Source organism: Castor canadensis, chromosome 1, assembly GCF_047511655.1.
Source record: "Castor canadensis chromosome 1, mCasCan1.hap1v2, whole genome shotgun sequence".
In the NCBI taxonomy this organism is placed as follows: domain Eukaryota; kingdom Metazoa; phylum Chordata; class Mammalia; order Rodentia; family Castoridae; genus Castor; species Castor canadensis.
In genome coordinates, this window is record NC_133386.1 from 204360130 (window position 1) to 204386854 (window position 26725).

The 26725-nt window shown below is 42.1% G+C and overlaps 1 protein-coding gene across 4 annotated transcripts in view; it reads right to left on the reverse strand.

The window, feature by feature from the left end:
* The window catches only part of Kmt5b (lysine methyltransferase 5B), a 51891-nt gene that overhangs the window by 19472 nt on the left and 5694 nt on the right, over positions 1-26725 (reverse strand). For 3 of the 4 annotated variants that reach the window (XM_074050457.1, XM_020172472.2, XM_020172473.2), the window contains exons 2-4: positions 14255-14490; positions 7677-7824; positions 4187-4255 (exon numbers count right to left, since the gene is read on the reverse strand). In XM_074050457.1, the coding sequence (XP_073906558.1) occupies positions 4187-4255; positions 7677-7824; positions 14255-14414 (377 nt within the window). In that variant the 5' untranslated portion in view covers positions 14415-14490. Of the gene's footprint in view, positions 1-4186; positions 4256-7676; positions 7825-14254; positions 14491-14767; positions 18980-26725 lie in introns of those variants that run through there. The other variant, XM_074050462.1, reaches the window with a different exon arrangement.

Below are 26725 nucleotides of genomic sequence, written 5' to 3' on the forward strand. Positions count from 1 at the left end.
TATAACTTCTTTTTCTTCAAACCTTATTTTACTATTTTTATTTAGTTGCATCTCATCATCTATCTCATTAGTGGGTGAGCAGATGACGCAAACAAACACTATCTGCTTTGGGCAAACACTAGTCAGTCATCTACCTCGGAAGGAATAAACCCAAAGACTTAGAATACAGCATATCTAACTGAAAGTCAAAAAGACAAGAATTTTTAAAAACACGCAGAATCAAGCTAGAAGAGTGGAAGGTGATGAGTTTAAGTATGATGGACACATAAAATCACGCCACACACAAAAACCACCTATGCGCTTACATAGAAAACCCCCATACCAAGTATCCCAACAGCTGTTCAAATACACGCTGCTGTTCTAACCTCCCACATCGTGCTGACATTTGATGACTGCATTTAGAGAACAAAACAAGGGCAGTAAGCATCCCTCTGGCAGTGAGTCTGTTACACTGGTGAAAATGCTGGGGCAGAATCTGAAAAGGCTCCTGTTGTAAAATCTGCCATAAAGACTTCATTATATCATACTGCTAGGCATGCATTAACACAGGATAAGATCATGGTCCAGGTAAGACCAGAAGCCCTTCATTCTAAAGCTGCTCTTTGACTAACGCTATTTAGAGCTTAACTTCAAAATTTCTTCATGTCAATTTCATTTGGATAATTTTCCCAAAAGGAATTATGGGAATTATTTATGTTCAAATAAAATACATTAAGGAAAAGTATCAGTAGCTCAAGAAAAAAAAAAAAATCGAAGCATACTTTACTATTTTAAATCACACATCTTGCGCGCCTAAAAACACTAGCACTGAGATAAGATCTAGCACAAATTCCAGCAAAGGAAGCACTGAGCAGTTTTTCAAGATAAACTATTGTAAATGTATTTATTAACATTTCAGTAAGATTTTAAGCCACAATATTCCACAAGGGATTCTTTATTAGGTGCTCCATATGCAGCAGCTCGTGAAATGCTATGGTGAGAAATACCAGAGGCAGAAGACAGAACTATTGTTCTTTAATGAAAAATCTAAACGAGAATAAAAGACACACACGCATGTATCTTATATATCTATCACATATGAATATGTGAATAAAACAGTTAAGCAACACATCAACATGCAAATGTATGTTAACATGGTGAAGACTATATTGCTACAGCACTTCAGAGTATGGGAACTGTAACAAAGATGCAAGATTGCTTGGAAGGGTTTTGGAGCTGACAGTGACATGGACAAGGAGGACAGTGGTGATTAGCTTTTGAAAGGAAAAGCACATACTAAAGGGAAGAAAAACTGGAAGGGAAGTGGAGTGAGAGGAAGTAGGAACAGAGGACCTTTTTCCATGCTACCAGCCCTTTTTGGGTTAATTATAAAACAGAGGTTCTTAAGGCTGGATTCAAGCAGCTGACCAGGGTCAACCGGTTAGCAACAGTAAGGAAACTACTAGAACCAGGAGGAGGGGAGAAATGCGGTCCAGAACGGGTATAATACTGTTTACTGGACAGGAGTTCCAGAGGACTTGAGATGCACTGACACACAGTGATGTCATTAGAAACTTATTATCTATGGACACTAGTTTTGCTTACCCTGGATTCTCCCAACTGTTAATCAGAATTATCAGAGTTCAAACATAGTCCAGAGGACGCACAAGCAGAAATGAATGGCTTATCTTCCAGCCATTAGTACAATGGTTCATTTAAACAATTTGGAACATCTTAGGACGTCAGAATATGGGGCCAGAGAACTACCACTAATAATCTAAAGATCTGCAGAATTGGGGAAGCACACAAGTGTCTGTATTAAACCACTCACACAACTGATTGTCAAGATAAGATCTATAAAAAAGCCAATCTAAATCATGCTAGCTGCAATCCCACACTGCATGGTTATTTGCATATGAAGAACAGATTAGGGCTGGAGATACAGCCCAGTGGAAGAGCTTTTGCCTAGCATGCATAAGGTTCCATCCCAGTATTGCAAAAAACAAAACCCTTCCCCAAAAAAACAACAGAAGCCAAAACAAAATAGCTGTAGACGCTGGTGGCTCACACATGAAATCCTAACTACTTGGGAGCCTGAGATAGGGAGGATCAAGGTTTGAGGCCAGCCCAAGCAAATGGTTCACAAGACCCCATCTCCAGAATAACCAGAGCAAAATAGACTGGAGCTATGGCTCAAGTGGTAGAGCGCCTGCTTTGCAAGCTCGAAGCCAAGTTCAAATATCAGTCCCACCAAAAAAATACAACAAAATACAAAATGGTGGGAAACAGATAACCTATGTTTTGCACAGTAAGCAGCAAAATAATAGATCACTTTTAACAAATGCAGTAAACTATCCATGATGCTAAGTATCAAGAGCACAAATGACAGAAAGAGCCAAGCTATCTTTGTATGTTTTACGGGAACTGACTCATGGTCACTCTCTATTTAAAAAAAACACGTCTCCACACATATGAAAGCAAGTCATGGTTAAATTGACCTCAAAGCACGCTACAGACCTGAGGTTGATGTTGTATATCTGTAACAGAAGTGATGTGTATTCTTTGCCTTCTGAAGCACATTCCTTCCTGTCGAAAAACATCTTGCAGCTCCCCTTAGCTCTGTCAGCTTTTTGTTCATGATGGCAAGCAGTTTATATGCTAAAACCAGTACAAATAATCAGCTCTGCCTCTGGCCTGTCCTGAACTGACCTGTTTCTGGTTTTCTGATTTTGTATTGCCTCAACTATCCCTTGCTACCCACTACTAGCAGGAACTTCTATTTCACTTAAAATGTATTTCGCTATCAAATTACAAAGGTGTCAAAACTTACTGTCAACAGTTGGCTGCTATAGGCATGAAATGATAGGAAAAGGAGGAAGAAAAAGGTATGGATACTGACAGGTAAAAGAAGACTCACTTTAATAATCTGACTACAGATTCATATAAAAATAACCTGGCCAATAGCACAAGTCAAATCCCGTTGTAACAAATAGTGTATGAGAGAAAAATTATTCAATAACATAAAACTGTCACAGCTATTAGGGCCAGAGCAAAGACCACTAAAGACCTTTGGAAAATTTTTATTTTTCTATTATTGAACAGAAAAATACCCTCTCATTTCCTCAATGAGAATTGCTCCAAATCTCCCATATAAATTGCACAAAGCTATCATTATACAGTGATACTTAAAAAGTATCACTAGAAAAAAAGTATACCAGAAAAAAATTTAGAATGTCTACAATAATCCTGTCTGCAAATGAGAAAAACAAGGCTCAACAAGGCATCAGGGCCAATGCCATTCTTGCACTGCTCTATCAATGGCCTAGGAGAGCCCCCTATACACTGCTTCCTAGTTAGAAAAGGATTTAACTTGTGTTTTCCACTGTGCAGCAGCACTGAGCCCATGCAGGGCACAGTATGGGTCCAAATACGGATTTTAAGATTTCGTTTTGGGGTGTTGGGAGGTGCAAGAAAAAGAAGTATTCTGGCATTTCCAAATTAATATACTCCCTCCTCCCACTCTTACTATCAAAAATGCTAGCTGAAATAAGCCAAGTATATTTAGCTTTCTCTTCCTATACCTCTGATTACTGGCTGGGGAAGAAATAAAATGTGTAATTTACTATCAGCTATCATTAAAAGGGGCAGGAAAAAATATGAATTCACACTCCCACACACCTGTCCCCCAGTCTCTCCAGAGACTGACATTCCAGGCTTTCTTGCTATTTGAGTTTTCTGTCTCCAAACCCAAGAGACCACTGTGGCAATGGAGAAAAGTTGCAGATCTGATTAGCTGTGTTACTATGCCCTTCCAATAGCATGACACCCAAGAGTTGACTGGAGGTACAGGGAAGAGAAGGAACAGAAAAAGGGAGAAATGGAAGGAGAAAGGAAGAGAGAAAAATGCTCAAATATTTAAGATGCAGAATAAGAAAACCATGAGGCAACACAGTGAACACATTTCCCCTTTGATAGAAGTTTCACTGCAGACTGACAGTTTACAGTCATGCAGAGGAAGTCACAACCACAGCTGCAGAGGGTTCCTTCATGACTTGACACAGAAAGTGTCAAAGGTTTCGAAGGTTTGCTAAATGTTCTAAAAGCTGTGCTCTGATGGCACCTCCAGTTACCCAACATTTTGAACACCACATCTTACGGGCTCAAACAGGTCAGCCATGTCTCATTGCTTGCAATGCACTCTACCTACCTCACGGGGTTGTTGTGAGAAAAACTGTCAGATTTTGAAAAATGCCTGGAGCTCCTCGAAGGAAAGGCGCTATATAAATGCAAAAACAAACAACAACAATAAAAAACTATTTGTACAATTTGTAGTTACAATATTTGTTGTAGCAAAAATCCTTAACACACTGATAGTTTAAGAACTTTATGAGACTCTGGAAGGCTCAGCAGGTAACAACACAGTAGCAGTAACAGAAAGATGAGTAAGGACATGAAAAGCTGACATTCAGATTAGAAAAATCTAGAGAGGTTCTGAACAAGTCCCGAGATGACGCTTGCTTTGTAACGCCATTCCCTCAGCCTGCTCCCTCTGGAGGCCCGGCCCAACTTAGGGTGCTTATGAAATCTCATGGTCACACTGCCAAAACAAGGGCTTTACTGACATGAATCATTCACCCCATCTTTTTAACATCCTGCCCCCAAATACCCTTTGAAAAATCATAGTATCAACAATTCTCTTGTGAGAAAGAATTTAAGTTTCATAACTGACAAAAGTCAATTAAATACAAATTTTCCCAATAAATTAAAAATAGTATTTTGCTTATAGTAAGTACACATGCTACAAAACTCTGGCTCACGTGTTGGTAAATAAAGGAATTAAGATTAAAAGTTAAGGGCTCAGAGCCAGGTGAAGTGGTGCACGTCTATAATCCCAGCACTCAGGAGGCTGAGGCAAGAGGACTGAATGTGAGGTCAGTCTGGGCTCCATAGAGACATCTTGTTTCAAAACAAAACAGAAATACCACCCAAAACAAACCAAAAACCAAAACCCAAACGAAACAAAGCAAAAAATACCAGTATTCAAAATAGAGCCAGTTTTGGAAATTCTGAAATCAGTTAAACATCTACTGTTTTTAAATACTATTCCTGGAGGTACACTGAAAGAAGCAGAAGGGAAGCAAAGGGTAATAAAAGAGAAACTAGAAAATGACAGATACATACATAAGCAAAGACCACTCATATAATTAATATCTAGATAGTACACAGAATTAAAATGCAAGATTTATTACACCTTTTAGTCACTTCCTTTATATCCAAAGACTGAGAAATCCATACAGTAATAATTTAGGAAGTATTTTATAAACTTAAACTTAAAATTCAAATTTTCTGTAAAATAGTATTTTGAAAATGATTTAAGTCAATATTCTGGTAAACTCTTGTTCAAAAGATGAAGAGTTAGAAAGGACAGTTTCATCTTGAAATAAGTCCACTAAGATGAAGTGAAAAGGTTTCAACAGATATTATCAATAACATTTCTGTGGGGAGGGTATAACTGAGTGGTAGGAGGCTTGTTTAGCATGTGTGAGGCTCTGGGTTCCATCTCCAGCATGGCAAGGAGAAAAAAAGTCCTGTGCTTTCCCAAATGCTGGACGAGGCTCACAGGAGAGGGGCTGAAACCCCCACGCACAGGAAATCGCTGGACAGAGAGGAGGACGACATCATCTGCACTACCACACCAGCCTCAAGCCAATCTGCCCCAGCAGGTCTGGATACACCACCACAGGCTATTTTAGGAACTGTATGATTAAATGTTGCACAGAAAAATACCAGCAAATGTTTCCTCCTGCAGGTTTAACTTGTTTAACTAGCTTTTACTTTAGATGCTTCAATTTCTACAGAAACAGGACTCAGGATTCATTTTCACATTGGAGTCTTCATGTTGGAAGATCTTGAGTTTGACAATTGTGTGGTAATCCTATACTTCATTATTTCTTGTGTGTGTGGGAATGGAATCCAGAGTCTCGTGCATGGCAGGAAAGCAGTCTACCACTAAGCCCCGCAACTCCTCTGAATTCTACATCTTATAACTATATGGTTTTAAGCCTGCTCTCAGAAACTAGCTAGGAACTTTTTATCCACTTATAACATCACAGTGAAACCCACAGGCTGGATGGGTTAGGACCTAACTATTCCAAACAGAGTCTGGGAACTTGTTAGAATTGCAGAATCCCAAGCTCCACCCCAAAACTACTGACTACACTTTGCATTTTAGACAGATTCTCAGGTGACTAATGGTAACTATCAGTGGTTTAGGAGGGCCTGATAGAAAGGTGAAGTATTTCCTCTTGCAGAGTAATAGGAATCCCTCCCTCCTCTGCAATAAAGCACAGAGGTTTCAGAATAGAAGTTCTTTCAGAAGCCATTAAAACTTTTGTTGCAATTTTGATGGACTAACTTTCTCAAATGTTTTATATACCTCTGTATTTCAATATACAGGGCAAAATCAAAATAATATAACTTTTCAATGACTCCAGACCAAAACTAAGGGCCTTTGCAGTGGCACCCAGAAGACCACTATGCCAAAAGTAATTCATATTCCTTAACTTAGCAAAAAAGAAAAAAAAAAGAAAACCAAAGGGGAGAGCACTAAAGGGTGCACTGGTCTTCTGTGTTCATGGAAAAAAGGGAATGGACTTAACAATAATGTCGAGGAGGCCTCAGCTGGGTGTCAGGGCATCCAATCTTGTTAACATTTCAGAGACCTTTTAGCCATCTGGCAGGAGACTGTTCAAACAATCTCTCCATTCTGACTTCTCGCTTCATTTTAGCAAGTAAAGACACAGGGCAGCAGGAAATTACATGAAAATTCCAAAGCTACATGTGACCTGAATTATTTCTTTCTGGATTTATAATGCAATTGACAAGCATACAGTGTCTTGTTTTAATTCTAACAAGGGATAAAATTAAAAGGGAGAAAAATGATGACTCTCCTGCAGTCACCTTACTCACCAGCTCCTCCTCCCTGACAGTTGGTGCCCATCCACTTGGCCTTCCCATTCCTCCCAGGCTGTCTCAGGTACCGCGCTACAGAATGCCCGCAAGGGTGTGCTGGAGCTGAGGGAATGGGCCCAGACTGCTCTCCACTCTGAATCCCTGCGGGCATACTATCCCACTAGACTCAAAACCTTTGCCACAGAAGCAAAGAGACAAAGAAAAGTGGCAAAGCTCTGACCCCCTGACACCATCATGGCAGAAACTATTAGTAAATGAATGATCTAAGGACTCATTCTGAGGGAGAGATGATATTTAAGAAAATTAGCAAAAGGGGTTAGAGACCTCAGATGCCAAAGGATGAGATTTTAAGAGTGATCTAACAGTATTCAAATAAACACACATCTGTTTTTTTATCTGCATAATGAATATAAACATATTCTTAAAAATACTCCCTTATTAAGGTTAGCTGAATTGCAAAGGTTAAACATGAATGCTAAAGTCAGTAGCAGTTACTTAAAAGAATAAAAGTTTATAATGAAAACTGATGTACCCTACTTGAAGTTGGAAAAAAAAATCTTTCAAGGTTTTGCTTGGTTTTCTTGGCTCAATGCAGAAAACCCTTGTATATCAAAGAATTTTCCTTCTATGTCCTTTGAAATCCTGAAGAAAAGTAAAGTTAGCCACCTCTTTTCTTAAATTCAACATCATTATCTGCTCCATTCAGGAGAAAGACATAAAATTACCTTGTATTCATTTTGTGTGTTTGAAAACCTAAATAGGGATCAAGAACCAAACTGGTTGCTAAGTCATCATTTTCACAGAGTTCCTTAGCGGACATTCCAGAAGATGGTACATAGCGACTCTGTCCTTCAAATCCTGAATTACCATTACCTGGAAGAGCAAAAGAAAAAAATGTTAACTCAAACTGAACACTACTGATAAATACCTTAAAATCCTCAGTCACTGTCCATTCATGCTAGTAATCAGGAACTGAAATCATTTATTTTAGTCAGTTACTGAACACAGACTGTTTCTACAGTAAGTGCCAGAACCGAGTCTCAAGTACTGAGGGTTAAGTTCAGTGCCTGCTTTTGGGCAGTTAAATAATTACTAGCCCCACTTTGCAGGCAACTGAGGCTCCAAGTTGAGAAACTTGCCTAGGATTACAAAGCTAGGTAGCAGAAGTGGGGAAAGATGGGAGAGAGAGTGATAGGTGCTGAGTTTCATGTGCTTGCCACTGAGATCTTTCCATGGATCAGTACAAGCAATTTACAGGGACTTTAGCAGTGTAACTGTAAGGCTCTTGAAATGAGGAAGTGAGACTGGGGGAGTGGCTCAAGTAGTGGAGGGCTAGAGTTCAATCCCCAATGCCAATAACAAAAAACAATCAAGAAGGGGACCACTACCACAAAACAAACTAAACATATGAAGGTCCCTACCAAAGGTAGTTCTATGATTTTGTGATCAGATTATTTTCACGTAGGTTATGTAGAAGGCTATCAAAACTGCTACATTTCTGTTCTTTTTTTTCCCCCCTCCTCAGTACTGGGTTTGAATTCAGGGTTTCATGCTTGTTAGGCAGGCCCGGTACTGCTTCAGCCACTCCACAGCTCCAAACTGATACATTTTCTTAACAGCTTTAAATCTTTATGTTTATTTATTAATTTTTTTTTTAAAAGAAGGCCAGCAAAGATTTATTTCACAAAGCAGGACAAAGTAGGGAAAAATAAAGGAAGCAGAGCAGAGGCTCCTTCATAACTTCACTGAAATACAATTCACCTAAGACCCAATTCCCCACTTAAACTGTGCAATTCAATGGTATATTCTCAAACTTGTGCAAGCATCACCCGCAAAAGAACCCGCATCAGCAGCCTGTACCCGTCCTCCCTCCTGCACAGACCCTGGCAGTCACTAGTCTACTTTCTGTGTTTAAGGATTTGCTACTCTGAAAGCTTCATGGAATCATACAGTGTGTGGTCTTTGTGACGGGCTTCTTTCAACAGCACGGTCTTCAAGGCTCATCCATGATACACCACGTATCAGTACTTTATCCTTTATTTTGTGCAAATTAAACCCCATCGTATGGACAGACACGGTGTTTTTGTTATCTGTGCTTCAGTTGGGAGACACTGGTTGCTGTTTCCATTTTTTGGCCATAACGAATAATGCTGCTATGAACATCAGTGTAGAAGTTATTGTACGTACATGTTTTCAATTCTCCCTGGGAGTGGAACGAATAGGTCCTGTGGTAACTCCATGCAACTGCTAAGGAACTGCCAGACTTTTCCAAAGAGGGGTTTATAGTCCCCCTAGCAGTGGGATAGATTCAAATTCTCTACATCCTCACCAACACCACTATTTACTGTTTTTTTGTTTTGCTTTTTGAGATAGTCTCTGTGTAGTCAAGATTGGCCCTCATAGCCTTCTGCCAGAGCCTCCCAAATGCTGGGATTACATACCACCACACCTGGCACTTTTGGATTCTAGACATCCTGGAGGTTATGAAATCATACTTTGTGGTTTTGATTTGCATTCTACCTTCCTAATGATGTTAAACATCTCCTGTGTTTAACTGGCCATTTGTGTATCTCTGAAGCAATTTCTGTCTATTCAGATTCTTTGCCCATTTTAAAATTGGATTTTGTCTTTTACTGTTGATTTTTAAGAGTTCTTTGTATATTCTGGATACTAGTCCTTTGTCAGATACATGATTTGAAAGTATTTTCTTTCATTCTGTGGTTGTTTTCTCATCTTCATGATGATGTCCTTTAAAGCAGCAAAGTTTGCTATTGTTATTAATTTTTGTTTCTGTTGTTGGTCCTTGTGTTTTTATTGTCCAAACCCTAAATCAGGAAAAATTATGCCTGTTTTCTTCTAGGACTTTTATAGGTTTTGCTTTCACATTTAGGCCTTGGATTAATTTTGGGTTAGTTTTGCAGAATTTCATTCTTTGCATAAGGATATCTGGTTTTCCCAGCACCACTTACTGAGAAGACTACTTCTTCCTCACTGAATTCTGTTGGCACTGTTACCAACAAATCAGCTGATCAAGTCATTTTATTCTATGGAGCTCCACATCCATGAAAGATCACCACTGTCCTCATTACGGCAGCACTGCAGTAAGTTTCTTTTAGTTATCGTATTGCTGTTGTACTGGGGGACATTGTGACATTTACAAAAGTGCTTACAATATTTCATACTCTACTTCTTGTTCCATTTGAGTGCTTTTTAGTTCATTGTTTTACGCAACTGTTCTGGCTAGAACCTCTAGTACAACATTGAATGAAGTTGGTGAAAGTGGATATACTTGTCTTTTCCTGACTCTTCGGGAAAAAACAGTCTTTTCTCATTAAATATGACACTAGCTATGGGACTTTTGTAGGTGTGCTTTATCAGGTTGAGGTACCCCTTCTGTCCTAGTTTACTGAATGTTTCCTCAAAAGTGTTCTGGACTTTACCCCTTTTCTACACCTACTGAGATTGATATGGTTTATTACATTAATTGGTTTTCAGATGTTAAATCAACCCTACATTCCTGGGGTAAATTCCATTAGACTATGCTACCTGCCAGAATTCCTTTCAGACGCTGCTGGATCTGGTTTGCTAGTATGTTTTTATGGTGGTGCTAGGGACTGAACTCAGGGCATGTGAGGTAAGGCCAAACCAACTGAGCCACGTTTCCAGCCTGCTTTGCTGGCATTTTGTTGAGGATTTCTGTGTCTATTTTAAAAAGAGGTATTAATCTGTTTCCTTGTAATATCTAGTTTTGGTAGCAGGGTAGCCAAGTCAATGTTCCTTTCTCTTTTATTTTTTGGAAGTTTATGAAGAATTGGTATTAATTCCTTAGACATCTCAGATAATTCAGGCAACTGTACCTGAGATTTTCTTTGTGGGTAGCTTTTTTTACAAAACTAAATTAGTTTTGTTTTTTGTGGTTTTTTTTTTTGGTATTGGGGGTGGGGGTTTAGATTCAGAGCCTTGCACTTGCTAGGAAGGCACTCAACCACTTGAGCCACTTTGCCAGCCCTTTCTGCATTGGTCACTTTTGAGATAGGCTCTCACTTCATGCCCAGGCTAGCCTGGACCGCGAACCTCCTACTTATGCTCTCCACATAGTTGGGAGGACAGGCGCACACCACTGCACCCAGCTTTTTATTGGTTGAGATGGAGGTCTCATAAACTTTTTGCACAGGCTGGCCTCAAACTGTGATCCTACTGATCTTTGCCTCCTGATTGGCTAGGATTATAGGCTTGTGCCACAGCACCCAACGCTTATTATTTTTTAAACTACTTGATTGTATCTCTTTAATTGCTAAGGGTTTTTTCAGATTTTGTTTATTCCATCCTGAATCATTTGAAGTAGTGTGCTAGATAAAACCTGCCCATTTTTCTAAGTTATCTAATTTGTTGCCATACATAATTATCTGTTACATCATCTCTTATTTCTGCAAGGCAGTTAACAGTGTTGCTTCTTTCATTTTTGATCTTAGTAAACTGAGTCTTCTTTTTCTTGGTTTTGCTTAAGGTTTGCCAATCTTTTCAAAGAATCAACTTTTGGTTATTTCTTCCTATTCTCTATTCATTAATCTCTCCCTTAATCTTTATTTCTCCCATCTACTTGTTTTCATTCTTCTTTTTCTGCTGTTCTAACATGGAAGAGAAAAGATTATTGATTTGAGAACTTTTTTTTTTTTTTTTTGCTGTACTGTGATTTGAACTCAGGGCCTCACGCTTGCTAGGCAGGCCCTCTACCATTTAAGCCACTCCACCAGACCTGTTTTGTGTTGGATATTTTCAAGATAGGGTCTTGTGAACTATTTTCCTAGGCTGGCTTTGAACCACGATCCTTCTCATCTCTGCTTCCTGAGTAGCTAGGATTACAGGTATGACGCACCAGTGCCTGGCTGAGAACTTTTTTTGTTGTTGCTCGTACTGGGATTTGAACTCATGGCTTGAGCTTGTGTGCTCTACCACCTGAGGACTAAACTAAAAGGACTGGAGGCAGTCCTTTTTGTTTTAGTTTGATTTTCAAATAGGGTCTTGTACTTTTTGCTTGGACTGCCCAAAAACATAGTTGGGATTATCCACATGTACCACTAGACCTGGGCTTATTTTTCAAGCTAGGGTCTCAATAACTTTTTTTTTTTTTTTTTGCTCAGGCTAATCTCCAACTGTGATCCTTTCATCTCTGCCTTCCACATAGCTGGGATTACAGGTATGTACCACCACACTTGACCTGGGATCTTTCTTTTTTTAATACTGAAGTGCTACTTCAGCTGCATTCCATGTTTTAGAACATTGTATCTTCATTTTTCACTCATTTCCTTTTTGATTTCTTCTTTGATCTACTGATTATTTAGGAGCACGTTAATTTCGACATATTACTGAATCCCCCCACATTACTTTATTGACTCCTAATTCTACTTCATTGTGGTCAGAGAACATAAGTAAGTTTATTGGGGCTTGTCATATGGCCCACTAAATGGTCTGTCCTGTGTCCTGGAGAACGTCAGTGCACACACAAGAACGTGTATTTTGATGATGTTGAGTACAACATTCTACTGATGTCTAGAAGATCTATTTGGTTTACAGAGCTAAGTCCACTCTTTCCTTGTTGATCCTATGCTAGCTGCTCTCCCCACTACTAAAAGTGAAGTATTGAAGTATCCAATTCATTGTTGAGTTGTCTGGTTTTTGCTTCCATGTCAGTCTTTTGCTTTGTGTGTCTTGAGGTTCTGATGTTAGGTGAAGGTAGAGCACTGCCTGTGTGTTTGGCCTGTTTCTCTTCAAGATTGGCTCTCTTTCTGTACCATTCTTGCCCAATAACATTCAATGTGATGCTGCCACATCCACACCCTGGCGTCACCAACCTATCCTATATTTACCTACCCTAGGCAAAGTATAATCCATGTACTGGTCATTTTCTAAATTCTCATGCATCTCTGACAATTTAATTAAAACAAGAACCTTTTTGCGTATGATGCACAAAAGGAGGACAACAGTAATTTGTTCCAAAGCTTCAGAGACGCCTAACTTACTGACCACAATCAATACCACTGATAAGTAATTACGCCTCTCAGCCTTCAGGCTCCCACTAAGTGCTATGGGTGAGAATATCAGGACACATGCTGGTGGCAGCCTCAGGGCGAGCTGGTACCTATGCAGTCCTGGGCTTAACCGAAGCACAACTGTGTCTGGTTTCTACAGAAACAATAATCTGACCTGAAAGGAAAAGAGTAAAGGCAGCCTGGGCCCAACGTACAGCATAACCCTCTAAAAGGTATGGAGGAGGAAATGAACCAGGACTACTGCAATCTATGTGAAACCGTAGAAAACCCCAGGTTAATCCAAGCCACCAGGAATGTACCAATCCCAACAAAAGTTGAGGACATTCAATAATGGCTGGCTTGATGTTAGGAAAAGCAGACACTGAAAAGGTTGTCCTTCTAACGTGAGTGCCCATTTTGGATAATATTAACAGCCTACTTAGGCATTTTAATACTGAGAGGAACTACGAAACAATTATCAAACCTACAATTCCCTAAACTCTCAAAAAGTAGTTCATCAGAGGCAACGAAGCAACTCACTGTAGTGGTGCTTTTTGTCAGGATGGCGGCTCACCTGCAGAAACAGACCGCCTGCAATTGTGATGCTGTTCAAAAGCAGCTCAGGCAGACCTCAAACTCATACCTCTCTGGCCTTTGCCTCCAGGTGCTGGGATTACAGGCACATTCCACCATGCCCAGCTCTTAAAACAATTAGTACTATCTGGTCTCCATTCTACTCACCATGTAAACCAGAGGTGACTTTATTATTTCCATTATTCAATGAAACATTTATGGAAGTTACCAAAAAAGTATTTACTTATGCTTACTCTGAATATAAAAGAAACAGCTTCAGTTTAAATGTACAAAAGATTCATCAATGACATTTAAAAAAATTTTATAGAACAGGTACAAATTCTACGCAATATAGTTATGGATAAAAAGCATGACTGGGATGACATAAAGCATTAAACTTAAATTTTACACACTGCTCAATAACCCTAAAAACCACCTGTAGTCCTCAGCTTGGGGAGCTGAGGCAGAAGGATCACTTGAGCCAGGAGTTTGAGTTCAGTCTGGGCAACACAGTGAGACCCTGTTCCAAAAAAAGGGGGAAAGATGAAAACTGATACAACTTTGAGAACAAGAAGGCTATTCTGTTAACCATGAATGTACTGAATCATCTTGATGACAATTGAAAACCTTACACATTACAAATGGAAGAGCTACTGCCTGAATCAGAACCAAGGACAGTGACAGTTTGAGCGTGTACATACATCTGTTTGACCTCCTCTCGACTGTGTTTCTGCCAGTCTTCAGCGTGTCCTTGCCCGCGTGCTGTAATTTTGATTGACTCTGCTGATGGTCGTTAGACAACTTGCCTCCATTTCTCCTGCCATTCACCACCATGTTCTTGGATTCTCCCAACCACTTCATACCCACAGGCCGCCTGACCCAGGTGCATTTAGTCACTCTCTTCAAATAGCTCAGAGAATAACTTCAATGTTCTCTCCTAACAGAAACAAAACAGGAAAAAACAAAATGGGGAAGTAAATACATGAAAGACCATCCTAAACAGACCAGAAGAAAGACAGAGTGAGTGAAATTCACTTGGTAATTAATATCTCCACACTTTTAAAGACTGTCTTGGCTCCCCTCCACCACATCACACCACACCACGCCATGGTCAGAACTGCAATGTCCCAGGCTCACTGCAAGCTACTTCTGGCAAGGATTCATTTGGGCCTGTTTTTCCTTGTGTCCCAGTGATGGGCTCAATAAATACTTACCCTTTGGTTAACAATCCACAAGGAAAGCCTTTGCCTCTTATCGTGCTGATACCTGCACAGTTCCATACTCTGCTCAAATGACATGTTTTGATAAAGATCTATGAGATCTGTTAGTAAATCAAAAGAAAACAACCTCCTTTGTCTCAAGGAAAGCTTCCGAGGTGAAGTCTGTCTACCACAGTGAGGGTCTGCCTATGTTATGCTAGCAATCCATTACTTACAGCATAAGAAAGCTACAGACAAAGCTTAGCAGAGAATGAGAGCAAGGTACATAAAGTGATTTGTTTGTTTGTTTTTTGCGGTACTGGGGTTTCAATTCAGGGCCTACATCTTGAGACACTCCCACCAGCCCTTTTTTGTGATGGGTTTTTTCGAGATAGGGTCTGGCGAACTATTTGCCCGGTCTGGCTTTGAACTGAGATCCTCCTGATCTCTGCCTCCTGAATAGCTGGGATTACAGGCATGAGTCACCAGCGCCTAGCTCACTACACGTCTTTTTGCTGTCAGTTTCAAGTCACTGCTTTAAGGTATTTAAGGAACCAGTATTTAAGTATCAAACTAGTACCCATCTGGAAATATGTGTCTTATCACTTCTTCACAATGGAAACAAAATTGGGACTGTTATATATTTGGTAATATGGTGCTATCAGACACTATTGTAATTTTTATTAGCTGGACTTGGGAACTGAATGGTTTGGGGAGTGGGGAACATAATTTACAAAGAGCTTTGCAAATGAGGGTGTAACGGATTACACTGTTGCTAAGGGAATGAGAAAAAAACAATGTCTTTGCTATCATTTCATGAAGGAATTATACTTTGGTCTAAGTCAGACTAAAAAGGCCTTGAGGTAAGAAAGTGCAAAAATACAGAACTTTAGAGCTACAAGGAATTTAAGATCACTTGCACAACTCCTTCAATGTGCAGACAAAATGGGGACCACATGCTGAGTGCCACACTACCAACCTGCCACGGAAACTGAGTAGAATGTAGCACTTTTGCCCCAGGGGCTCTCAACTACACCAGAGCAGGGACAATTTCCCTTACTTTGTATAAACACATAACAAAGCACAAATGATACGTTTTTGGGGGGTGGTGCTTATCTCACACATGGTAAGCATGCACTCTAAGCACTGAACCCCACCTCTCATGGTAAATTATTTTGAAATGTGCACCAGGGATATGTATACCAGGACATGACTTCAACGTTACCCAATACAAACTCAAAACATCAACTTCTACTTGGCTCAGAATTCTTTGCGTGAATTCACAGTGGGATAAAGATGCACCTGTGAGTAACATGCTCAGATGAAAGGTAAAAATATCCAATTGGTACTGAGGACAGTTTTACCATTGCTCTCCAATACGCATTTTTCTCCTGGTTCCTTTCCTATTCAAATTCAATAGTATTCTACTTATACTGTGCTTTTTATTGATTCCTCTCCCCTACCTCCCCCCTCCCCCAAGTACTGGGGTTTGAACTCAGGGCTAGGCAAGTACTACTCCGGCTCCTTTTGATTCTTCTTGTAGCAGAGGAATGCCGCTGCTTAAATTACAGAAAAGGGTAAGTAAAATTACATTAGAGTTGGGCAAGGTGACTCATGCCTATAATCCTAGCTACCTGGGAGCCTGAGATCAGGAGGATTGAGATTCAAGGCCAGCCTGGGCAAAAAGTTCACAAGTCCCCATCTCCACAGAAAAAGGTGGGTGTGGTGGTGCACACCTGTCATCCCAGCCACATAAACAGGAAGCATAAATAGGATGACAGAAGTTCATGCTGGCCCCGGCAAAAGCAAGAGTCTTTCTTAAAAATAACCAAAGCAAAACAAGGGGGAAGGGGCTGGGTGCATGGCTCAAGTGGTAGTATGCATGCCTAGCAAGTGTAAGTCCCTGAGTTCAAACCCCCAGTACTGCTAGGAAATAAAACAAAAGTACATCAGATATGAGCTAGAGATTATTCAAATATTAAATTCTGTCAAATTTAACATAAGACCTCGGATCAATGATCAAATACCTTCTACTTATTTCTACCTGCGAGAAAAGGCATAGGACTTAAGACCAGTACACTAGGAAAAGCAGCTAGACACGGAAAGGTCAGGAAAAGAGCCACACACTATGGCCCTCTCTGACTTCTGTCCTGTCTGCCTGGCCAATTCCATGAAATTCCAATTACAGGTCCTTGACCTTCCTGCCAAGTCCACTTGCATGTCCCTACTATGAAACTGTCTCATTGCTTAACTGAAAACAGTTAAACAGTTTTCTTCCCTCTGACCTCACTATCTGCCATAACAAATTGGAACACTCAACAGATGAAAGAATAAATAAGCAAGGCTGTGATATAAACCATGTTATACAAACTAGTTCTGTATTTTCTTGAAACTGTGAATTAAAGTTTTTGCCTGACCTCTTCCAATTGCTTTCCCAACACGATGCTCCCTGGTGCTAAGGGTGAGACAGAACTCCTGCACAGGCACAGACAAGGCAGGACTCACAGCAGCTACCACCAGTGACCTCCCTATTCCTGCCACCAGGCTTTCGGTTCGGCCCCCAGTTCTGTAGCACCAGGGAAAAAGGACAAGAATGAGAAGGAAAGTACTTTTGGTCCTTTAGGGAATCATGCTCAGAATATCCCGTGATATACAAATTATGGATAATGACTGAGAAATGTGCTTTTGAGATTCTTAGAAGTCCCAATTTTCCTCAGTGACGACATGAAGTCTAACTACATGGAACAGAAGAGAGGCATGACTCAGACAAGGAAGAGACATGGTAGGAGCAAGCCACCTCTGTGGAGAATCCTTGAGTGCCAACCAAGATTATCACTCAGGAGGTGGCAAGCAGAGAACCCAGGGACAAGGCCCAACAATCAGAACTGCAAGCTCCCATGTGAGAACTATTGCTCTGAATTCTTTCTTCATTCATTTGATTGTCCGGCAGGCAAAGAACAGATGCCAAAATTTTTAGAAAAATTATGGCACAGATACTTTCCTTAGAGGAAATCCTCTCTCTCACCCTATTTTTCCTGAGAAGTAGGAAAAGTTCACTACCTAACCATTCTGGCCCGAGCACACTTCAGCCCAGTTCATAGAACAGACTGGGGGTCCATGCTAACTTCCACTGTGGGTTAGTAGTCCAAGTCGCAGCAACTGTGACTTGGGTCATTTAGAGTGCGGTCAACTGATGTTACTATCTAAACACAGGTCCCTTTGTGGAGTGGACACCTCTGCCAATCAGAGGCTGGATTCACTGGTGTGAAGGCACTGCAGGGGTCAGACGCACGTACTCTCTCCTGGGTGTGCAAACAGTGGTCAGGAAGATCTTACATGTAAGCTCACAAATGGAAATTCTGTAAAAGTAGGTCTCATAAAGTTGTAAGTAACTGAGGGACTTTTTAAAACTTTAGCTCAAAATGAATGTATATTCTATTCATTACCAGGCCATTTGTTGCTCTGTCCAGAACAGTGTGGAATCTAATCTTTTTTTTTTTTTTTGGTGGTACTGAGGGGGTTGAACTCAGGACCTGGAGCCTGCTAAGCAGTGCTCTGCCACTTGAGCCTCACCCCCAGTCCTTTCTGCTTTTGTTACTTTTTGACTAGGTCTGCTTTTATGCCCAGCGGCCTTGGACTGTGATTCTATCCATGATCCTGCATAGCTGGGTGACAGAGGTACACCATCATGTCCAGCTTTTTTTAATTGGTTGAGATAGGGTCTTTCAGACTTTTTGCCTGGGCTGGCCTCGATCCTCGATCCTCCTAATTTCTGCCTCCTGAGTAGCTAGGGTTACAGGCATGAACCACTGAGCCCAGCCATGGAATCTGTTCTTGCTGGTATCTTTCCTAGAGGACCACAAAAGCTACCCCAAGTCAATACTGATGCAGATTAACAAGAAACAGGAGACATCAACTGACAGCAAAATCTAAAGGCTTCATGGCTCTTCAGAGGCCCTTCTCCCAACAAACAAGGCTACACCGTTTCTGCCACAGACCACAGTGGGCTCACAAGGAAATGCCCCCAGTCTTGGCTTGGTTGGCAATACCTGAAATAATTAATCACCAACTACATTTAAAAGTTGAAATCACCTCAATTTTATCCCAAAACTGGCAGAAGAAAGCTTTTTTAAGTAGTACTGACCACTCCTTAAGTGGTCTCTATTCTGTTTTCCCATTACAGAAACATCAGAAAAATTGCTGGACACTACTCCATTGCTACTACAGTGCTGCTGCAGTCCCAGAAGATGCAGCAGAGAGCAAAAGCAGGCTTCTGCCCTCCTCTAGTTAGGGGTATCCTAGTGGGAAAAAGTGGGGATGACCAATTAACAAGCAACTTACTGTTAAATAACAAAGTAACAAGCAAGTGTCCACAAGCTGGGGGTGGTGGTGGTGGTGTAAAAGTAGTTTAGGTGCAGGGAGTTTATGTGGGGAGAGGGGCAATGGCAGCTCTTTTCCAAGAGTGTGAAGGGGAAGCTAGCAGCACTGGGAAAGCCCATACTAGGCTCAGGGGAGGTAAGTGGCAAGCCTGAAACAGAAGCACCCTGCGTGTGTCTACAGAATAGCACAGAGGTCAGTGTGGCTGGAGTAGAGAAGGGAGAGGCAGGAGAGGAACAGGGCAGGTCAGAGGGGCTGCTGGAAGACTGAACATGCAAGAGAGGGTTTCAAAAGCCATGCTGAGACTAAGGCATTCCCTTCCCTCCCAGTGACACAGAAAGGACAAGAATGACAGGATCCAACTCAGTTTTAAAGAATCCACACTGCCAAGTTTGCTGTGCGACTAGCTCACAATACTTTAAAAATAAAGTCATGGGGCTGCAGGAGTGGCTCACCACCTGCCTAGCAAACATGAGGCCCTAAGTTCAAACCCTGGTACTGCCAAAAAAGAAAGAGAGCGAGCAAGCAGGGAGACAAGAGCTGCAATAAACCAAAGAAGAACTAGCAGCTTGCAGCAGCAGAGGTATCGAGAAATGGTGAGTTTCAGGACCTTTTCTGCAGGTTTTACTGACAGGCGCCACTTGCTCACAGACTGCATGTGGGGGTGAAAAAGGAAGGTTCACATGTGCCTCCAAAGGGAAGAACGGAAGCAATACCTACGCAGGTGACAAAGACTACAGGTAAGTCAGGATTGGTCATTTTTGAGATGCACACTAGACACTCAAGCAGAGTAGGGTTTGGAGTACAAACCCAGGTTGGAGACAGGAATCTAGGCCCAGAGCACTGAGGGTATTTCAAGCCATGGGAACCAAAGTCACCTAGGAGTGAGTGTGAGTGAAATAAGAACTGAGGGGACTTGCCCTCAAATGAGGCTGGAGCAGCTGAGGACAATGAAAAGCAGCAAACTTCTAGCAAAGAGAGAGCAGAACAAAGCAGGGACAGTGCTTCACCGAACGGACAACCCGGGCAAGGCTGCAGAGGTTCACAGGCATATCTGCCTGTCTTTTATGAGTCTCAACTTTTGGGCAGGACACTGACAACTAAGCTCTGTCTGGACACGAACGTGGAAATAACATCTCAAAACGTGCTGAGAAGGGCAGGGGTGATTGCTTAAGAAACAGCTGGCAGTGGGGAAGAGGAGGAGGACTAGCAAACAACAGCATACAAGTTTCAGGTGCCAGAGAAGACATGGAAATTAAACCCAGGAGTGGGGGATGACAGGAATAATTTAATTAATTTGAGGACAGTATGTTTTCTGAGGGTTTTAGGATCTGTTAATTTTTTTGTGTGTGGAACTGGGGTTTGAACTCAGGGCTTCACACTTGCAAAGCAGGCACTCTAAAACTTGAGCCACACCTCCAGTCTACTTTGCTCTGGTTATTTTGGAGATGGGGGTCTAGCAAACGATTTGCCCGGACTGGCATCAAATTGACATCCTCCTGATCTCAGCCTCTCAAGTAGTTAGGATTACAGGCATGAGCCACCGGGTGCCTTGTAGGGTCTCTGCTAAACCTTTAAAAACTAATAATTAATTCCCTGGATTGGAGTAATATGGATCATGCAAGTGGGAGAATAGAAATTCCCCAGGGCACCGGTGTGAGGCTTTGCTCTATTTTTGTGAGTGTTCACAAAATGACGCAACGAGGTACTAAGGAAACACACAGTCACTATGTGCTGAGATGGGCAGTACTGTCCCCAGGGGTTTACCAACACCGACACCAAGAGGGAAGGGAAATGCTCCATGGTTTTCCTGGTCAACAGTGCACATCAGATCCCAGTACTAAACACAAAATGGGGGCAGGGCGGAGTTTAGAATCAATGGGAAGCACAGGGAGAGTTGCTAAAACGCTATCTCTTTAGAGAAGGAAAGATTTCAAGAACTCAAGGGGAAGGCCAGGCATGGTAGCCTGTGGTTCCAGCACTCCAGAGGGTGAATTCAAAGCCAATCTGGGATACGTAGTGAGACCCTATCTCAAAAAATTAAAAAAGAAAAAGCAACAAAACCCCCAAAAAATTAAAAAGGAAGGTCCTAATCACACCATAATAGCAATAAGGTAACAGCACCCCTCACACTGCCGCCAGGATGTGGTCCCTCCCAGTCACCACCACAGCTATCTCTGGGGAGATGGGATGACTTAATTTTTTTAATATACGTATGCTTCGAAAAAACACAAAAGCCTTGATAGTTTGACAAGTTTCAGAAGAAATCACAGTTGTCTCAGGAAGTGTGCCTGTTCACATAGACGGCCTGCTCACAGGTCCTCAACAAATGTCAAGGCCCTTTACGGGAGAGAGAAGAGGGCTTAGCAGTGTGTGGGTTAACAGATTGTGCCCACTTTGAGAAATCAGGGTCCAAAATCCTTCTTACCTTAAAGACAAGACACCTTCTGGTTTAATGTCCCACACAAAGTAGGATTTTTAAAAATCTGTCAGAAAAATAAAAACACTGATTCTGAATGACTATCAAGAATTTTAATGTGACTCCTGTGGCACTGCCAAGGACTCTTCAGCCAGTTAAGCATGCTGGACTTGTGTGCGGACAGCTACCTTAGAGAAATTACCCAGTGTAGGGGCACAATTCCCAGATGGCTGGTAAATAAATGCTTAGCACACAATCTTAAAAAGCAGGCTCTAGTGTGAGAGGGCTTCTGGAAATCTTTATTCACAAAAGCAAATTAAAAAAACATCTTTCAAGTGACTCAGTTCGGTAAGAAAACAACACACAAGATAACAGTGTCATCTCCGAACAGTAAGATCACAGCAACTTTCACCTGAGAAGCTTTCAATTTTTCAAAATGAGCATGTGTTACTTTCATAAGAAAAAAATTAATGACATGTATAAACAGGAAAGTAAAGCATGTTGGCAGCTTCCCATCCCAGGGCCTTTGTACCTAAGATGAGGCCAACCTGTTCACTAGCCCCTGCCCAGGTCCTCTACTTCACAGATGTACATGGCACACACCTTAACCCCTTCCATTACTATGGTGCTTCTCATGGCTGCAAGCACTTCTTGGTGACTATTTGATAACACACCTGCTGTCCCCACTGCAGCGAAAACTAAGTGAGGTACAATTTTGTATTCCTGGAAGCTAGCACAAGACTGGGCATATAACAGGTCCGTTCATATCACATCCTCTTTCTATTTTCAAAACTAAAAGCTACATATAAGCCCAACTGGTCTTTAGATCGTTCTTCCAAATCTCAAATTAAAACAGAATTCTACAACTCAATACAGCAAAGAATTCCAAGACAGTCTTTACTAATGGCTATTCTAAGTCCATCTGCAGTCATCATATCCAAGGCTCAAAGATATCCTACAGCAATATTCCGGTGAGTAGGCCGATATAAGAAGCTCTACGGAGCTACCAGAAGCATCTGTGATCAGTGCCGTATACTAAGACTATCACACAGTTTGATGCGATAATTTCTAGAAGAGTACCATGTACATACTTGCTCCTGTGGATACTGCTGTCAGAAAGAAACCTCACTTGGGACAGGGAAAAAAAAAATAAATGAAAAAGGCCAACCTCACTTGAGCAGCTGGCTGACTTGTCAGAGTGGTCCCACCAGCACTAGTGACGTGAAGGAGAAAAGCCTTGGGGCTTTTTCTTTCTTGAAATTCACAATTATGCCTCCACCTAAGGCAGAGCTGTCTCACTGCTGCAAATGCTAACTGAGTGTCCAACGCAGTAGCAAGAACAGGTCTCTCCGTACTGAGAGCCAATGCCCGTGTCCATTCTGTCGCATTGAGGCTGCCACTCCCCCTCTCCTTCTCTAGGTTTTCAAGGGTCAAGTTCAGGTGCATTTTGCTTTGGCCAATGCAATGCCTCTCCCAAGCACCCTCAGTGGCCATGCCCTCACCTGGACCACTAAGAGAATGGGCTTGGCATCAAGAATACTTCAACAGCACCCCGCCCACTGCCTTTCAGGATAAAGTGATGGCTAGAGATGCTGGCACAAAGTTTTAAGAATCACTGACCATGGCAAACTGGCTGAGCTCGCTATTCTAAAGGAGATGGAGGAAGGCTGACAAATGGTTCCCAACTGAGCAGGCCCTGAGCCCCGGAGCCTGGGATTGTTACCGTGTGAGGAAGAGGGTGGTGGCAGGTGCTACTGACTTAGGGAATTTGTGACGAAGAGATCGTCCTGGATCACCCAAGTGGTCCTTATCGTCCTCACAAGGGCCTTTGCAAGAAAAGCAGAGGGAGGCCGGACCTCACATGCAAGAGGCCAGAGCAGCAGTGTGGTCGCCAGAAGCCAGCTGAGGGAAGGAACAGACTCTTCCCTGGAGCACAGCCTTGTCTACCCCCTGACCGGAACCCAGTGAAACTGATGTCAACTTATGGTCCGCAGAACCGTGAGAGTTCACGTCTGTGTTCTAAGCCACAAAGAGAGGGGCAGTTTGCTAGAGCAGCCCCAGAAAATGGCTATGGAGACCATGAAAAGGTTAGCCAGAGGAGAAATGGTCTGCAGTTGCCAGACTCCACAAATACAAAGATTCCAACCCGCTTCAAAACGGGTATTGAAAACTTTTAAAGTGATTTTCCCCTTTGACTGCACGTGTGAGGCTCGGGCACAGAATTACAGAAAGTCTGAAAACAAAGCTGGCCTCTCAGGCACAGCCTAGCTCCCAATGACTGTGCCAAGCCCGATAACCATGGTCCTCCTTCACAGTAGAAGACGGGACAATTTTGCATTTATAAAGTTGCAATAAAAGCCATTTAGGTTTTTTCATTTAGTACATTATAAACAGCAAAACACCCACTATGGTTGTGTTTCCGAGGAGACACAGGCAACGTGTGGCTGGCTAGTGGTCTGCAACGAAACCTCACTGCAGGAAATACTGCGTCAGTGTCTGTGTTTCGTGCACCGGGCAGGCACTCTAAGACTTGAGCCCTATCCCAGCCTTCAGAGTTTCTTCTGTATCCACATTCAGTATGTTTACAATGGATTTTACCTAGGAAAGACTTCATGTCTTCAACAGGCTAGGTAGGTATTTTTAAAATAAAAGTTTTAGCTGGTATGACTAAAGGAAACTCTGGAAAAAAACAGTAAAATCAGAAAAACCCCAAAACCCATTTATCCACCCGATCCACGTGCTTATTAGTAACTATAAATAAAATCAAGGATGCTTCCATTGTTGGTTTCCCAAGACCCAAACAGCATCCCACTTTTCTAGAAACAGATGCCACCTGCTGCCGAATGCCTGCAAGCACAGCCTCGACAGTCCACAGCTCCTCAAAGAATAGTCCATTCCCACTGAGAAAGGAGAAGGGAAAATGTCTGAGGGGTGATTCCTGGCTGGATTTTAAAGGCTATGTCTCATTTGCCAGGCGGTGGGTTTTGGCAGAGGCAGTTCACACAGTAGTTACTGATCCGGCTCTGGAGTCAAAACATGTGGATCCCACTCAACCTTCATCTAGCTGTGCAACCAAGCTAACACTTCATCAGTAATGTGAAAAGAGGACTCACCTCCCAGGTTTGGTACACAGACTACACCAGCAGAAATGGCTAATGAAGACTTCTAACTGCCCCTTCTTCCCAAGTAATCTTGGAAGCAAGCAAATCAGCCAGATACACTAGAACTGCCTTTCCACTCACCACTTACTGATTCCCACAGAAGAAAAGTTGCCTCATGTCACTCATCAAAAAAACAACAACAACAACAACAAATGTTGTAGACAATGAAAAGGACTGGGGTAGTCATGAAGAACTGAACACCCTGCTCCTGAAGGGAAGGATGTGATTACAAACACGGGCACATGATTCAAAATCCCACGAGCTACACCCCACGTGTCAGTTCAGGATTACAGGTGGGTTGCAGCACAACTGAGTTTGCCGTGTATCTGGTCAAATAGATTTTTAAGAACCGTAACTCCATTTTTGAAAACAATAAATGACAGCATCTCCATCACTCCTGTGCTCATTCTGTCACCTAGGTCCTACACTCTGACAGGCAGGTTTTTCTTGCTTTACAGATCTGAGAGGTTGGAAAATGTCCTCAACTTGCTCTACAGGACTCCTCCAGAAGACCATGATATAAGAGCAGAGAGCAGTTAGAAAGTTAAATGCAACAGTAGCAGTGGTTGGGAAGAGAGAGAATCTCCAGGTTGGAAGAGAGAATACAAACATGGTAACAAAGTAGATGTGTGCTTAAGAAACAAGTTATTTCTGTGGGAGGAGCGTTTTATCTGGGAAGACTGCAAGACCCCCTTAGCTGTGTTGGGGGTGTAGAGCAGGCTTGCAGGAAGAGGAGAGTGGATTTGCTAAATCTGGGGAGAAGGGCACTACTCAGGGGAGTGTCTTAAGATATTAGAACCCAGAGAGTATGCAGCTGAAAATATTAATGTTGATAGAAGGACTTTCCATCTTACCACATGCTTTAACACGATCTCAATTCACTGCAGGAAGTTGTGGATGAAAAGAGAGGGGCTCTTTTCTTTATCCTCTTCTGGGGTGGTGTCAAGAGGCATTCACCACAGTCCAGCGTTTGACCACTGTAGGCTTTCCTACAACACAGCCTCTAACAGAACAAGGCTGTCCTGAACCCCTGGCAAAGAACTGGTTACCTTTATGCTGAGAAGGTTGGGAAGGCACTAAAATTCCCATGTAGTGTGTGCCCAGGCTGACTTGGTGGGGTGCAGTGCTGTGAGACCTAAAGTCCATATGAAAATGTCTAAAACAAAAACACGCCAGCAGGGCCTGTGGTGGTTCCATATGTGCTAAGTGTGTTGAGACAGGATTGAGGGTGCTTTCCTTCTGAGGAGCAGAAAATCATGAGTCGAAGACAAGCACAGAGTCAAAAAGCTAACTAAAAACATGAAACTTCTGTTTGTTTTCTGCCTAGCCCATGTGAAGGGGGGGGGGGAACCTATTAGAAATATCCAGCACTGCAAGGTAGGGAAAAAAAAAAAACTATTTTCAAAATGCAAAAGGCGTTGAGTAATAATATATCAAAAGGCAAAAAAAAAGAGACAGGCTCAGCTGGGAGTGGTGGCACATGTCTGTAATTCCAGCACTTAGGAGGCTGAGGCAGGAGGATTTGGAGTTAAGGGGACAACCTGGGCTACATAGTGAGACTCTGCCTCAAAACAAACAAAAAGCCCAAGAAGGCTCAGGTACATAAGTGACTTGCCAGAAGTAATTCACTTCTGACAAGATACCTTGTTAGCAATAGTACATGAAACCAAACAAATCCCTTCAGCTATACGATGGGGAGTTGAATGCGAGGGGAAGGAGAGGAAGTGAGGAGGCACCAAGCTGAACGAGAAACATACACTGGCACTGGGAGTGCCCCACACATAGCACAAGTGCCACCATCCTGGCACAACACACACAGACCACCTGCCTGCTCTGGCGTCCTGGACACCACTTCACACTACTGCTTGACTGTGCTCCTAGAGCTGCACCAATCACTTCACGTGCACTGTGTCCTGTGTTCCCACCAAAGTCCTGCGACACTCCTACTATGATCATCCCGATTTTCTAATGAAGAAAACTACCCTGAGTTAGAAAATAACCAAGCAAGAATCGTTA